This window comes from Symphodus melops, assembly GCF_947650265.1.
Source record: "Symphodus melops genome assembly, chromosome: 20".
Classification (NCBI taxonomy): domain Eukaryota; kingdom Metazoa; phylum Chordata; class Actinopteri; order Labriformes; family Labridae; genus Symphodus; species Symphodus melops.
Window position 1 is genome coordinate 15,989,280 of NC_136710.1, and position 14,432 is coordinate 16,003,711.

General features: G+C 41.5%; 1 protein-coding gene across 1 annotated transcript; it reads left to right on the plus strand.

The window, feature by feature from the left end:
- Positions 1 to 2,214: 2,214 nt before the first annotated feature.
- tmem256 (transmembrane protein 256) lies at positions 2,215 to 4,933 on the plus strand. The gene is made up of 4 exons (XM_079371250.1): positions 2,215 to 2,355; positions 3,251 to 3,288; positions 3,567 to 3,647; positions 4,255 to 4,933. The coding sequence occupies exons 1-4, from the start codon at positions 2,274 to 2,276 to the stop codon at positions 4,396 to 4,398; spliced, it is 345 nt and encodes a 114-aa protein (XP_079227376.1). The 5' UTR covers positions 2,215 to 2,273; the 3' UTR covers positions 4,399 to 4,933.
- The last annotated feature ends 9,499 nt before the right edge of the window (positions 4,934 to 14,432 follow it).

Consider the following 14,432-nt stretch of genomic DNA (forward strand, 5'->3'; position numbering starts at 1 on the left):
ATGCATTTGTCATAGGTCTGTACGAAGATTAAATAAAAGTGTTTGGCAATGGCTATTTAAATGTTTGAGTCATACGACATGCTACAGATTTCTATTTGCAGAAAGTGCTTATTTATACCGTTTTCTCCAAAGACGAATGTTTCCCCAGACGACAGCTCAATCAAGGCAAGACAGGCCAGGGTCAAACAATCTGACTGTATCAGACACATACATGCACACACTGAGACTCAAACACAGAAGTATTAGTGGAGAGAAAAGCGGTTATTGGACAGGAGGAGACACGACAGGCAGGCGAGCTGGATGAAGTGAGATAGATGTCGCATCTTGGAAGAACCTCACAGCTCACTACTGCTGGGACTAAGAAATAATTTGGTGCTTGTCTGTGAAAACAAGATGTAAAGCCATACTTCATTGTTGTCTGTGCTGTCCCATCTGCCATGGGCCGCAATGAAAATGACCCGCGTGTATGTGTGAGTGGATTCTGTGTCCAAGCTAGTGATCCTTCTGAATACAGCACACTATGCTGCATATACTGCCAAAAAAAAAAGTTTGCACGTGCACGAGCACACTCAGAGGGTTTCGAAGTCAGCTCTCACACATCCGCTATGGCTAAAGGTTCAGTTCACAGTTGATGATGAAGGCTTGTGACTCATAAGGCTTACTTTTAATTAGCTACACGGTCATTAAAATGTGTTAATTGTATGCATTGTGTTATTGCTGTGTCAAAGTCAGCTAAGGACGAGGAGCGGCGGAAACTGTGATTTAGCGGCTCTCCAGTAATGCAGTGTGACCCTGTGTAATTTCAAAATGATAATTGGAAGAAGTCCCCCTGCCCCCTCAATGAACACACGCTCACAAACACACACACACACACACACACACACGCCGCATCTATGGACAGACTTTTGCAGATGAGGAAGCAATACAGCACCCCCTTTTGGTAGGCTCTCTGCAGGGATTCGTGCAGTTACATCAAAGACTAATAACAGCATTAGTCCCCAACACCTCTGCTGGCAGGGAAGCACATCAAACATTCAGAGTAATTCACCACAGAGAGACATTCACCAGTGTTTCCCAAATTGCAGTGATGGACAAATTGCAAAGTGCTGCACACTAATGCACCCTTTGCACCACTGAGCCCATCATTCAGCGTTATCTGGGACTGTGGTACATATACAATGCTGAAAATAAGGGTACCCCTTTCTAAAGCCGAGCATCCCCTCTGTGCAGAATATTAATTATTCATAGCAAAGAGGCACGATAGTGTAATTCTGGGCTGCCATGCATAATGCATTTAAATTGTTAGGTCTTAAACAAAGCAGAGGAAAATAAATTGGACAAAAACGTGTTTGATTTTCTCTTCCATTTGTAAAGTATAGGTAACTGAAACACTGTGTTTTTATTCACCAGGCTCAGACTGGGCAATATTAACACTTCACATTAAAGCAACACAACAAGAACAAAATGATTATTATTATTTTTATATTAGTATTTCTTTATTGGAAGACTCAAGGTCCATTTGAAAGGCATACAATAACATACAGTAACACAGGTAATTAAAAGATATGTCCTTATAGACTCTTCAGTAGCCTATGGCTTTGACAGTCTGACTGACCATGAGTTTTAAATCACATTGGCCTTCATAGCTTATAGAGTCCTATAGCAGCATTACATTGCTGCTCATGTGGCATGCCAGTATCAGAGCAACTTTATATTGTAAAATTTGCCATGGGGCTAAAACTGTGGCAGGGAATTCGGCTTTTTGGGTCAAACCTCAAAACGGATAACGTTGGGAGCAGCCAGAGCCGCGAGATGAACGCAGTGTCATCTGTAGATTGTGCTGCCTTCAATGACCGAGCGAAATGTCGTAATTATATAAGTAAAATAGTTTAGAGACGTGAGACTTGCCTCTTCGTTATGACATTGCTGAAGTAAGTTGGACAGGTATGTTTCGTGTTAACTTTCTTTAGTAACTTCGTATAGACACAATTGTCAGCAGAACAAATAGCAGGCTACATATATGCACACATTAGTGGGAAAATTCCTCCCAAGCTATTTACAACGCGTCACTTTACTTTACAATATACAATATATTGTAAATTAAATAAATACATCATATTTCCTGCTGTATTTTGTCAACATGTTGTCTTTTTTGTTTTACAAACGGAATAATCTGTCCTGTCGAATCCCACATGTCGGAGCTTTATAACAGACAGTGAAGGCAACATCGCCGTGAGTCTTCCGCTTGTCGGCTTTTGGCACGCCACAAAAACATGACGGCTTCTGTTGTTGTCCGGAGGTTAGCAGCTCTGTCCGGCGCGTCGGCCGTGGCAGCCGGGGCATACGGGGCACACGGTAGGGACTTGGCCTTCAGAGATTTTTGCCTCATGCGCAATGTGACTGTGTCTGTGAGAGTTGGTTCGATAGCAAAAACACAGTAAGGAAAGGTTGTGATGTGAGCGCACACCACGCCAGAGCCCGTATACCAAAATGCAAAGTTCAGGCTTGCTTCCTTATTATCACAGCCTGAAAACACTTACATGATAACAGACACGTGCTGCTTGTGTTAAATATGCAAATGAATAATTCGGCTTCCATATGGAACATTTTGCAGGACTATTATGTTATGTGAAATAACAAATTGTGTAATCAAGGTGACCCGCCTCCAAAGTGTCATGGTGGAAGGCGACTTATTGAAGAGCGGCTGTTTTTTTTTTTTTTACTCGAGTCGGTTTCTAAAAGCATTGAATAACCTTAAGTCCACTCTGTCAGAAACCTCAATGACATAGGGATGGTTCTTTCTTTTAGTAAACATGAAATAATTGAAGAAAATTGCAGTAGCCCCAATTCCAAGGGAAGTCATATTGAATATTAAAGGTGCACTATTGAGAAATGTGAAAGTTGGAGAAATGTACAGATCCTGTGGTTTATGTTCATAACTCTGTCCACAAACTGTCCTCAGAGGAAACTGCTCCATGAAACACTGTGTGAAGATCAGAAGTTATAGGAGAAGTTGTGGCGGCTGCAAAAAGCGTGAATCAGGTTTAACTCTATACTGTTAGCTTTATAGATCCAAACATATTTTTTTCCCTTTAAATAGTCTTTTTATTAATTTGAGAATATATGGAATAGTATTGTTTCAGATTTCACTAAAGAATCTACATAGTGCACCTTTAAGTTAGCGTGAAGTGTGAATACCTTTTCAGATATCACATGCAGGCTTAACTGTTTTCTTTTCCTCTTGTTTCAGGATTCAAAAACAGCGACCCTGATGACTACCAAAGAGTGGTATGTGAACGTCCGCAGACTGTTTATAGGTGTAATAAATACAAAGACAAAAAGAGTCTAAAAGATGGACTCACGTGACTCTGACCTGAAAATAATCAAAATAATCGACATGGGAAAGCTAGAGCTATCGGTTAGAGGTTCTCACTGTTGGTTTTTTTTTGATTAATGGCCCGAGTTTAATTCATTGTCCTTAATGTGATTTAAGAATTTTTCCAACAATAATCGATTTACTGAGGTGAAGGTGACTTGACGTTTCTCTTTGCCTTTTACCTCTGCAGCTTTTTGAAACTGCCAACAAGTACCATTTCTACCACAGTCTGGCCCTGCTGGGTGCTGCCCACTCTGGCAAACCTGCTGTGGTGAGTATAAGAGCTTCAACCGACACTGAGGACTAGATGCACTCAAGCAGACTTTAAAAAGTGATCCTCCTTCAACATAACAGCAGATATGTTTGTGTGCGTGCTAGTTTTTTTTGTCACATCAGTGTAGCTAGTTTTCCCAACACCTGCAAAAACTTGATTCATTGAAGCTTAAAGGCCTGTTAAAGATTCATTAATCACTTCACACTGAATTGAAAATCAATCGTCCACATGAATAGAATACCAAGTGACGGTGAAGGATCAGGACCTCTTCGGCGCTGCATCAAGTTAAATGTTGCAAAAAGAGAAGTTGAGCTATTGTGCACAGGATTTCTAACTTTGGGGACTACATGTAGTATGTGTGCAAGCTAATTTGTACTAACATAAATGAGATCTGGACAAAAAAAGCACATGTGTACAAATTAGCACTATATGGATTTATGTAAATGTCTAGGTAGGAAAAACACATTTGAATAGTTGCACATCTGATCAAAAAGGCTGCTGTTAAAAATACACAAAACTGATCACACAGGTACACATAACATGGATGAGTTTTGGGGTTAATCTTTCAACATGTTAACGTGTATTGTGTGTCTCCTCTGTACAGGCTGGAGCCCTCCTGATCGCAGGCATGGGGATGTTCTGCGGCTCTCTGTACCACCAGGCCCTGACGGGGGACCCTGGTCTGCGCAAGGTGGCTCCCATGGGGGGCATGGCTATGATCGCAGGCTGGCTGGCCATTATTCTCTGAGCTGTAACAGTTCTCACTCGTCCACTGCGCGCCGCCATGTGACGCTGAAGTGACACGCTGTGAATGGATGAACTGGAGAGCCTGTGAGAGTTGTCGTGAGAGGTTGAAAGCGATCAGTTATGACACCCGTGTAACCGCTCCCTGTCCTGGGCCGAGGGTGTCAACAGGAGATAAGGTCACGACAGGATTATCACTTTTGAACCATTGCTGTCTTCTTCTGACTGGTGCCCTCTCCGTTTTTGTTTTGGTCACATTAAATAAGAAATAAAATCAGTACGCCGGACATTTTCATGTCAATTTGGAACAAGGAAAGAGAATCCAACACAAGTTAATAGAAATACATTAAGTTTGTGTTTGAGAAAAGATCAACATTCAACTTCATTGTGTGTGTTTGCCCTAATTTCTGGCCACTTGCTGTTATATAGGTTGTGTTTTTCTTTATTTAAAGCAGAGATATGACAAAAAAAGAGTACACAATTATGAAAGACAAATATGAAGGATTTCAAATGAAATAAATGAATAAGTTTCCTAGAAACATTTGTTTGTTTTATTCAGCTGATCACCTCGCTTCCTCCTATTTGATAAATGAAAAATAAGTAATATTTCCAAAGAAAACCTCATCAATAAGTAAAATTAAATGCATATAACCGAGCTCATGTCAGCTCTCTCCAGTGTTGCCTCGGGGCATCGAAACAGAAGCTGGGTGGGGGGTGGGGGGGCACAGCTGGGATGAGGGGTCTCGTTGGCCTGTCATCGAAACATCTAGGAAAGAAGGTGCCCACCGGATGGCCCCAGGAATGTTGTTGCTTCCCTTTATCCTTCAAGTACCCATCATGGTATGATCATACCCACTCACATCATCTCAGGTTATAATGCAGGTTGCATGGGATGGAGCTAAAGTTGACCTTTCCTATCTTTTTAAAAGAGTATTTTGCATTTCCAAAAAGTTTTTTTTGTTTTGCTTTTATTTTGAAGTTTATCCACTGTTTTAGGGTTCTTTACTCACTGTTAGGATACTGACCTGCTTTTATTTTCAAATAAAATAAGGTACTTCTCGATTAAAAGGTACAACATTAACTTAAGCACTGAAACCAAATAAAAAAAATAGTTAAAGGGAACAGTAACAAGTGAAATGTTTGATATCTGACTTGTTAACTGAGCTATCAGGAAGTTTATTAATGTAAAATTGAGCTATTCAAAGGCACAACAGGGGCTAAAGGGACAAAATAGCATGCTATTAATACGATAAAAAAAAAGTATTCGTTGATTTCGTACCTTCATTGCGTTGGGCCATAATAAATCACATTCATTGAGTTTTCCACATGTAAGCACAAGAGAGATTTAACTACCAATCAAACACCAAGCCACCCGGCTCCAGGGCTGCATTTACACGTTTAGTTACAACTAAATACAACGTACCGAGGACACTGCCAGTTCAACAGGGCTCTAGAGTGTGTCGTTTTCAGAAAAGGGTGGAAAAAACCCATAGGATTCACCACGTATGTCGGCTGAAGGAAATCGTCTCTCCCTCGCAGTGCTGAATGTCTTCACAGCCTCAAGCATTTGATCCTCTTAAGTGGCCGAATACAAAGGAGTTCATTACCCATGGCCTCCCTTTAGCCAGGGCCATGTTCAAACCACTCCGCTTTCAAATTGAAAGTGAAATCCATTGAAACACTAATTCGCCTTCCTGACTGTAGGCCCACGAATGGAGACCTTTAGAAAATAGCTGTATAAATCTCCGGGTCAATTTGCAAGGGTCGGCACATAAGCCGAGGCTCAGCTCAGAAGAGAAGGCTCTATTGACTGAACACGATGCCAATGAGCTCTTGATCACGACTCATAAAATCCTCATTAGAATTTAGCATTCTGCTGTTCCAGGACCAACCAATCATTCAGCACAAGAAGCTCTGACACCCATAACAACTTAAAAGTTTATGGGTGTCAGACTCCTGACTCAAAGCTACTGGGTGTTCTGCGCTGTCTGACGCTTATTTCAAGCATCATCATCACATTTTCTGCCATGTGTTAATAGGGGCAAAATCATATGATTCAGTGAAAGGAGAATTTCACCACTTTCACACAGCGGTTTTATTTAAAGGCTATTTATTTCTCTTTTTAGCTGACATTCAGATGTGTTGATGCAGCTGATGCCAGCACAGCAACTCTGTGTTAAATCCAACCAGGTCCCGATGTTCTGCTCTGGCAGACCAAGTTTGATGTGTCAGCACATGAGAGAGGGGAGAAATAGCAAGTGAGATAAAGGGAGACACTTGTGTCTGCTTTAATCTCCTTTACAATAAATATCACCGTTGTTCAGACAAAGCTGTGCAGTCCTGCCAATATTTTTGTTAACAGTGCTAATATTATCTTTGCATTAATTCTCCACTGGATTTACTGTTGCCTAAAAACAACATTACACGTCTCAATACAGAGAACAAGTACAAAATACATGTTTAATAAGTATCCAACTCATTCAAAATCATGTGCTAAGTACTTTGTTACTTTCATTTTACCAACTATCCCTCGTACGCATGGCCGGATTCATCTATTACATGGTCTCAGGGCTCCTGCCAGCCCCCTCCCACCCCCCATCCTGACTTAATGTAGATTTAAAATTATTCATCCGCTTTAATAATAGTCTCAGTTTATTGACTCTCGACACTGGAAAAGGCAGTGGAACAAACAATTTATACGTGAGGTATTTTACACCCGTGTATGTTCTTTGAGCTGAATCATACAATCTACATAACCAAATGCATATGTGAAAAAGAATATTGTAAAAAAAAAAAAAGGGTTTTGGTTTTTAAGGACAGCCGTAGTACAACATTTTGAGGATTTCTCTCCTTTGCTCTGAATAAGATAAGAGGAAAATAAGTCGGTTAGCCTAACTTGTTATAAAGACCTGTTGAAGCAGTGACTTGTAGGAAAAAGAGACACCACTTGGAAAAAAAGAGTCTGCTGCATAACCCCCCCATAAACCCAATGTAAAAGGAGATTTTTGGGATTTCGTAATTGAATTTGGTGAATCCATGGGATGATAAAAGACTTATTCATTTCCTTGTATCATTACTCTATCCTACGTTTGTAGGAGTTTTGTAGAGTTGTTGGAGTTTTCCCTAAAGAACGAACTTACGTCTTCAGCCGATGGCCCTTTTTTTACAGTCGGCATTTCATCTTGCAACAATGGAAAACAAGACATGTTACTGTAACCATGATATGAATGTTTACAACGTATTCTTCAAGAGTCTTCAGTAGGTAAGTCCTAAAGCAGCGTAAGAGGTGACATATCAAAACAACTTTTGGCGGCACCCTTTAATGATCTATAAGTCCTATGAATGGAGTCAGAGATTCTTCCTTTTTGATTCAGTGCAGTAAATTGGTAAGACATGACATCTCCCTAGAAGGGGGATTATTGTTTTACATGATCAAATGTTTCCTGTTTTCCTCTTGAATTTCTCCTGATTTGGCCATATTTCATCCGAAGTGATCCAGAGATTTAAATCCCTCTACACGTCATATTTCTTTGAATGAAATAACAAACTAAAAACTAGCTGAAATGAACTGGACAAACCACTTCTTGAACTGGAGGTCTGACAGTAGATGACCCCACAGGTCTTATTTTGTTTGTCTGCATTCAATCCTGACATTACTTTGAACTAAAAACAAGATTTCTACTGATAATAATGTCATTCAAGCATAATGAATTTAGATGCTCCTACAGTGGACAACAGAATTGAATTCTTAGACTTCGAGACTTAGACTGAACTTTATTGATCCTTTTGGGATGACTCCCTCAAGGAAATTTAGGTTCCAGCAGCATATACAATAAAATAAAATGTAGCAGGTAACAAAAGAAGTAACAATATAAAGAATAAGATAGAATAAATAATAGAACACTCTTCCGTTGGAAAAAATATACAAAAAATATGCATGGAAGAAGCAGAAAAAAATATACAAAAAAGGCTATAAAAAAGGCTATAAAAAAAGGCAATGATTATTATTGCGATTAAATAACTTATCTAAACCAGTTCTTAATATTCAATTAGTTATATTTATTTTTTTCAATTTCTGAATTTGTGGGACAGACTGGAGCGACCCAGGGAAGGAGGGGAGAGGAGAGGAGTTATTCGGGAGGTGAGGAGAAGTCAGAAGGATTAGGTGACGGACTCCTTTATCTTCTTCCAACACTTTACTTTCCTCAGTCCAATAGGGTGTCGAAACCTTTTCCAGAGTGAAGGCTTCACCGGGACCTCAGCCTCCTCTTCCTCTTAAGGTTCGCGAGTGGCTGCATCAGGGATGGGATGTTCCCAGCTCAGCCTCATGCTCCTCCGTGTGTTTCTCTCTCTCAGCCGAGCCAGGTCTGGACACTGAGCTGAGCTTTAACATCTTTAAGCTCCTTGATATAAAAGGCCTCCTCCAAAGCTTTTTTCTTCTTAATGTGCATCTCCTCTGCCATCTTTCTACACAGGGCTTTCTGTTTAAAAAAACTTACTGGTCCTCCATCTCCCTGTCTGCATTAGACTGGACCTCCTTGACAAGGTGGTGACTGTGTCTGCAGAGACAGCAATGCAGCGATTCTGCATTTTGATCTTTAGCGTTGAGTTTCAAGGTCAACAAATGTTCACTTTGTGAGATTCTCTCCTCTTTAATGCATTCTATGTTGCCGTTCAATCCGCAGAACTTAAATCAGGAAGCCCTGCCGAATCCAACCCGCTGGCAGTAAGTCTGTCTGGACTTTTTCCTCTGTGCCTGACTGAAGCCTGCTGTTGTGAGCATCAGAGAAAGAAGAAGCATGGATACTAATGGTAGATATTGTTAATTACACCTTCAGGGACTTCCCCTACACTTCACAAGTTTCCCTCTCCTTTATTTCTCTTGCCCCGCAGACAGACTTAATTACATCAGCTTCTTCTACAGGGGAGAGTCTCCTTGTTCCATTGATTTTCTTGGTCTGAGTCTGTTGTGGTCAAAGATAAAGGGAGTGTTTTTTTTGAGAGTCGTGGGTAAGGTGATAGAGAGCTTATGGGAGCTGAATGTGGAAAGATCCCTGGAATGAAACTCTGTGCTCTGGCTATCTTCAATGATTACCCACAGCTTTCCCCTCTTATTCACATGGAGCAGGGGGACGCACAAATTTCTACCCAACAACACACACACAGGCAATATATTAAAGTGCATGATGTATAATACACACCACAGAAGGGCCAAATCCTCATTCGGGCATCAATCTCGGACAGTGAAGCGGAATGACTATAATGGTCGTCCCGAGCGTTTTCACATCCTGGTCCCTTAGCTGACCCTTCAAAGCCACTTAAATAATGGTCAGCACTATCACACCTTCAGATAGATTACTCCTTCACTTCAATGGACACTGAGGCCCCATCACTACAGCCTCCTTTTTCTCGGCTTTAAACCCCATCATTTCACTTCAATTGTATCACAGCGATGACAGCCATGCATCAGGGGAGCTAAAGGGATGAATCCTGGGGGGAGCTGCTTTTGTTACCAAATCAGCATATCCACTATCAGAAGTAGTCGTCTCAGAGAATAATGCCTCGTCTGGGAACTATTTTTAGCCAGCTGGGTACCAGATGGTGGATAGTTGGGTTAATGCTGCATAAATGCGAACCGCTAATGACACTTTGATGGTTATCAATAAGAATAAAGGATTGGATTTATGAGTTACCTTTTCTCTATGGTCGTGACAGTCTACAAAGGAGGGAAATATGTGAGACAACATGCATTTGCTCCCAATTGTGTCTGCCGCTTGTGCTTAATGGTGCTTAATTGTGCTTAACTGTGTGTGTCGCTGGAGGGGAGCGGAGGCTTCAGAATAGCGGAGGTGTTGCCAAACTGCACTTTGTTTTGGTTTTGTATGCTGACGCTTAAGGGCGACTTCTCCTGGATCAAAAAGTTACACATTGTGTATTTTTCTGTGATATCTTAGTGCTTAAGGTATTCAATATTGCTAGCCATATGTCCTGTTCCTATATCCTTTCTACTTTTATTGTCCATAAATTGGGTAAACTAAGGTGACCATACCTTTAGTCCCACATATCCATGTTCCGTCCAAGATAAGGTTCTGTCCTGAGCAGCCATAAGTGGTTTGTGCTTCACTGAATTAGGTGGAAACAATGCAACCTTCAGCCTTTACCAACCATTTGTTTTTGGTCTTTATAATATTGGCTCTGTATGTCAGCATTTCCACCATGGGTGACTGGAAATGGATGTGCAAAACGCAGCATATTCAGTGACATATGTTTCAAGTTCTGCTGAATTCTATTTATGCACGGCGGCTAGCCTTCCTGTCACTTAGCAGGGTCCTGTTAGTTTGATAAGCGAGGCTAGCTTAGCAACGGCCAAAAGCCAGAGATGAGATTGACTGACACATGTACAGACAAATCAGTTTTGAACTTTGACTTATGATGCATTAGTGATGTTTTTAAATTGGTTTAAACCACAACAGCCTTGGCAAAGACATTGACTCAACTCAACCCAGCTTCGTTTATATAGCACTTTTCATACATACACAAAAAAGACAGAACAGAATGAGAACACAAAAAAAAAAACAAGAGATAAAAGAAATGTAAAAACATTGATGAAAGAAAAAACAAACACAATCAATAAAATACAAGCATTAAAATCACTATTAATTAAATGCTAGATTGATAAGGTGGGTCTTTATTGACTGATATATCTTCAGCATGTTAGCATGGTTTACTATTTCGGTATTTAAATAGCTTAAAACTGGGACATGGACTGTTCAAAAAGAGGACTTATTTGTGTTTTATAGATATTTAAAATATTATTTTGATTCGGGGCACAGCACATCTGTACTTATGATCACCATAGCCTTCCACCCTTACCATAATTTAAATTGCTTTTGTTTTCATGCTGATGTGCAATCTGGAAGATTTTGTCCCAGACAGAGCTAATCTATCAGGAAATGGTAAATCATCTAGTGACGTTCTCCTGCTCTATCAGGGTTAAATTGGGGGCAAATAAAAACAAAAAGCAAGAAGGATGTCAAGAGTTTGATATCACATTGTGAATTGTCTCACTGTGTCTGCTGAATGCCAGGGTTTCTCTCTTTGCCTCTCATTTGGCAGAACAGCAGTGTCACTCCCTCAACTTGCTCATTAAGTGCTGTTTGGTGCAGCATTATCTTGATAAATGTTCCACTTACACCGCAGAATAGGCTGATGAATCAAACACTGTATGACACTCCACAGACAGTTCTTCACACAGCCGCTGATGCTGCAGTGTATGAGCTTGTAATGATCCATCGACAGGCTAAGAGAGAGGTCTGACAGGTTATTCCCGACTCTATCAATCCAGAGAGGTTTAGCAGTGATGCAGGAAATGAATAACTTGCAGTATAGTCAGGTAGTATTATGCACAAACTGTATGTTAAACAGCAAGTGGTTCAAATAGACTGCAAGACATAATGTCTCAGTACAGACGTAGACAAAGTTTTACATTAAAGACAAAGTTTAAACTTCCTCCCTTAAATAATGAATTGAACGAATTCCAACATTTAAAAGTATATTGCAATATATGTTTATCAAAAAGGGCAGATTTAGTGAAAATAGCTACTCTGGCAGTTACACAAATATCACTTTTAACTTATAAATTTCACAGGAATATCTTCTGTGATGTATTTTTTGAGGCTTCGATCTAAAGACTGAAAGAAAATGCACATTGTGTCCCGAAATCTGCCTTGCACAATGTCTATTTCAAAGATGTTGTGACTTACAATCAGAAAGGTCTTCGATCTCATCCTTTGTAGAAGAGATGCAAGAGTTTCATTTGTAAAAAGTTCACTCCAAAAGTGACGTTGAGCATTTAAAAGAAGCCATTATAAAATCATTGTAGGTAAAATATGCATGTGTTTCCAGTTAAGATAAGATAGATTGAATAAAAGTTAAAGACTTTGATCCGATGTGCAAAAAAACTCCTCTTGATTTATTTTAAGAAAAAATGTAATTCAATTAAGTAGTGTGATGGAAAGTGTGATGTTTTTTTGTTTTAGGATCTTAAAGGTCCTATGTAGAGAGAGAAAAGACACAGTACAAACGTCTAAATACATTTCGAAAATCTTGTTACTCAGAATCAGAAAGCTTGTTCTGATCCTTCATAAGACGGAATGTAAGAGTGTTAGTTGTGAGAAAGCACAGAGTAGCAGATAACAGGTCTACGATCTCGGAGTTTCAGATCACGAGGTTGTGTCAATGGAGCTGCCCTTCCCTTCCCCTTTGAAATTCAACATGTCTGCCATCTCTCCATTCATCACTGAACTCATAAACCACTCCCTACTGGCCGGCCATATCCCACCTGCATTAAAAACTGCTGTCATCAGACCACAACTGAAAAAACCCACCATGGATCCAGAAGTTCTCTCCAACTACAGGCCCATCTCCAATCTCCTGTTTCTTTCAAAGGCTCTGGAGAAAACTGTTGCAGGACAACTTCAGGATCACCTCATTCACAATTATCTGTTTGAAAAATTTTAGTCTGGTTTCCACCCTGGCAATAGTACAGAAACTACTTTGATCAGGGTCACCAACGACCTCCTGATGGCAGCAGACACAGGTACCCCATCACTTCTCATCCTCTTGGATCTTACAGCCGCCTTTGATACAATCGACCACAACATCCTCCTCCACTGCCTGCAATACGCCTCTGGACTCCCAAGAAACACACATAGCTGGTTCACTTCTTACCTCACTGGCAGAACCGAGCACGTTGCCCTGGGAAAAGTAAAGTCTCACACCCACCACCTGCGGAGTCCCCCAGGGCTCGGTGTTAGGCCCCACCCTTTTTCTCCATCTACATGCTTCCCCTGGGCAGTGTCATCAGCAGGCATGGGTTATGTGACTATTCAAATCAAATCAAATCAAACTTTATTTATAAAGCGCTTTTCATACTTTTAAAAGTAGCACAAAGTGCTTTACATGTTAACATCACATTAAAATCACATTAAAATCATTCCCACCCTCCCCCCATCCCCCACGCATACAGACAGTATCACACTCACAGTCATACTCACAGTCACCCCACGCTCCAACACACACGCGCAGACCTAAACCCATACACACACATGCACACACACCAGCATCAATGATATGGACAGAAGGCTGAGTACGGATGAACCAGGTAAGTAAACGCCAAAGAGGAGCCGTCTGCATCGAGAGCGGCAGATCGGCCACGGCCATCAGGGGCACCATCACAGGGTGCCCAGGGGAGGCGGGGCCGGGACCCCTGACCTCCACCCAGACACCGCAGGACGGCGCCCAGGCAGCCACAGCCCTCCACCGCTCCCGACACAGAGGGCTCCCTCGGAGGAAACACTGGCACTATTGCTATGCTGATGACACACAGCTTTACATCAGAACCACCCCCACTTCTTCCTCCCCCCTGCCAACATCCACACTGACCACCTGACTGGAGGACATAGAGGCGTGGATGAAGCTCAACTTCCTCCAACTGAACTGCTCCAAAACTGAAGCCACTCTCATCGGCACACCACATCAGCTCCGCTCTGCTCCTCCCCCATCACCAATATCACTTTCTCTGGCCATAAAACATCCCCCTTTTCTACTTCTGTCACTAACCTGGGTGCTAAAAGGGACCAGCAGCTCAACTACGACACCCTCACCAATCTCCTCCGCAAGACCGCATTCTACCACCTCAAAAACATCTGCAAACTCCACCCTTCACTCACCCTGGTAGATGCAGAGAAGCTCGTCCACGCCTTTGTCTCCTCCAGGTTGGACTAATGCAACGCACTCCTCATCGGGATCCCTGGCAAGAGCATACAGGATCCTAATGAGTGTGTGCAAACACAAACACATCATCATCCTCAAATCCCTTCACTGGCTCCCTGTCAAACTCAGAATTGAGTCTAAGGTCTCCCTCCTAACCCATCAGTGCATTCACGGATCTGCCCCCCCCCCCCCCTTACATCCAGGAGCTCCTCACCCCCCAGACAAATTCACGCACCTTCCATTCAACATCCACACACACACTCT

Coding starts and splice junctions, on each gene's coding strand:
- tmem256 (XM_079371250.1), top strand. CDS start 2,274: ATGACGGCTTCTGTTGTTGTCCGGAGGTTAGCAGCTCTGTCCGGCGCG. Junction 2,356..3,250: donor CGGGGCATACGGGGCACACG/GTAGGGACTTGG, acceptor CTCTTGTTTCAG/GATTCAAAAACAGCGACCCT. Junction 3,648..4,254: donor ACTCTGGCAAACCTGCTGTG/GTGAGTATAAGA, acceptor TCCTCTGTACAG/GCTGGAGCCCTCCTGATCGC.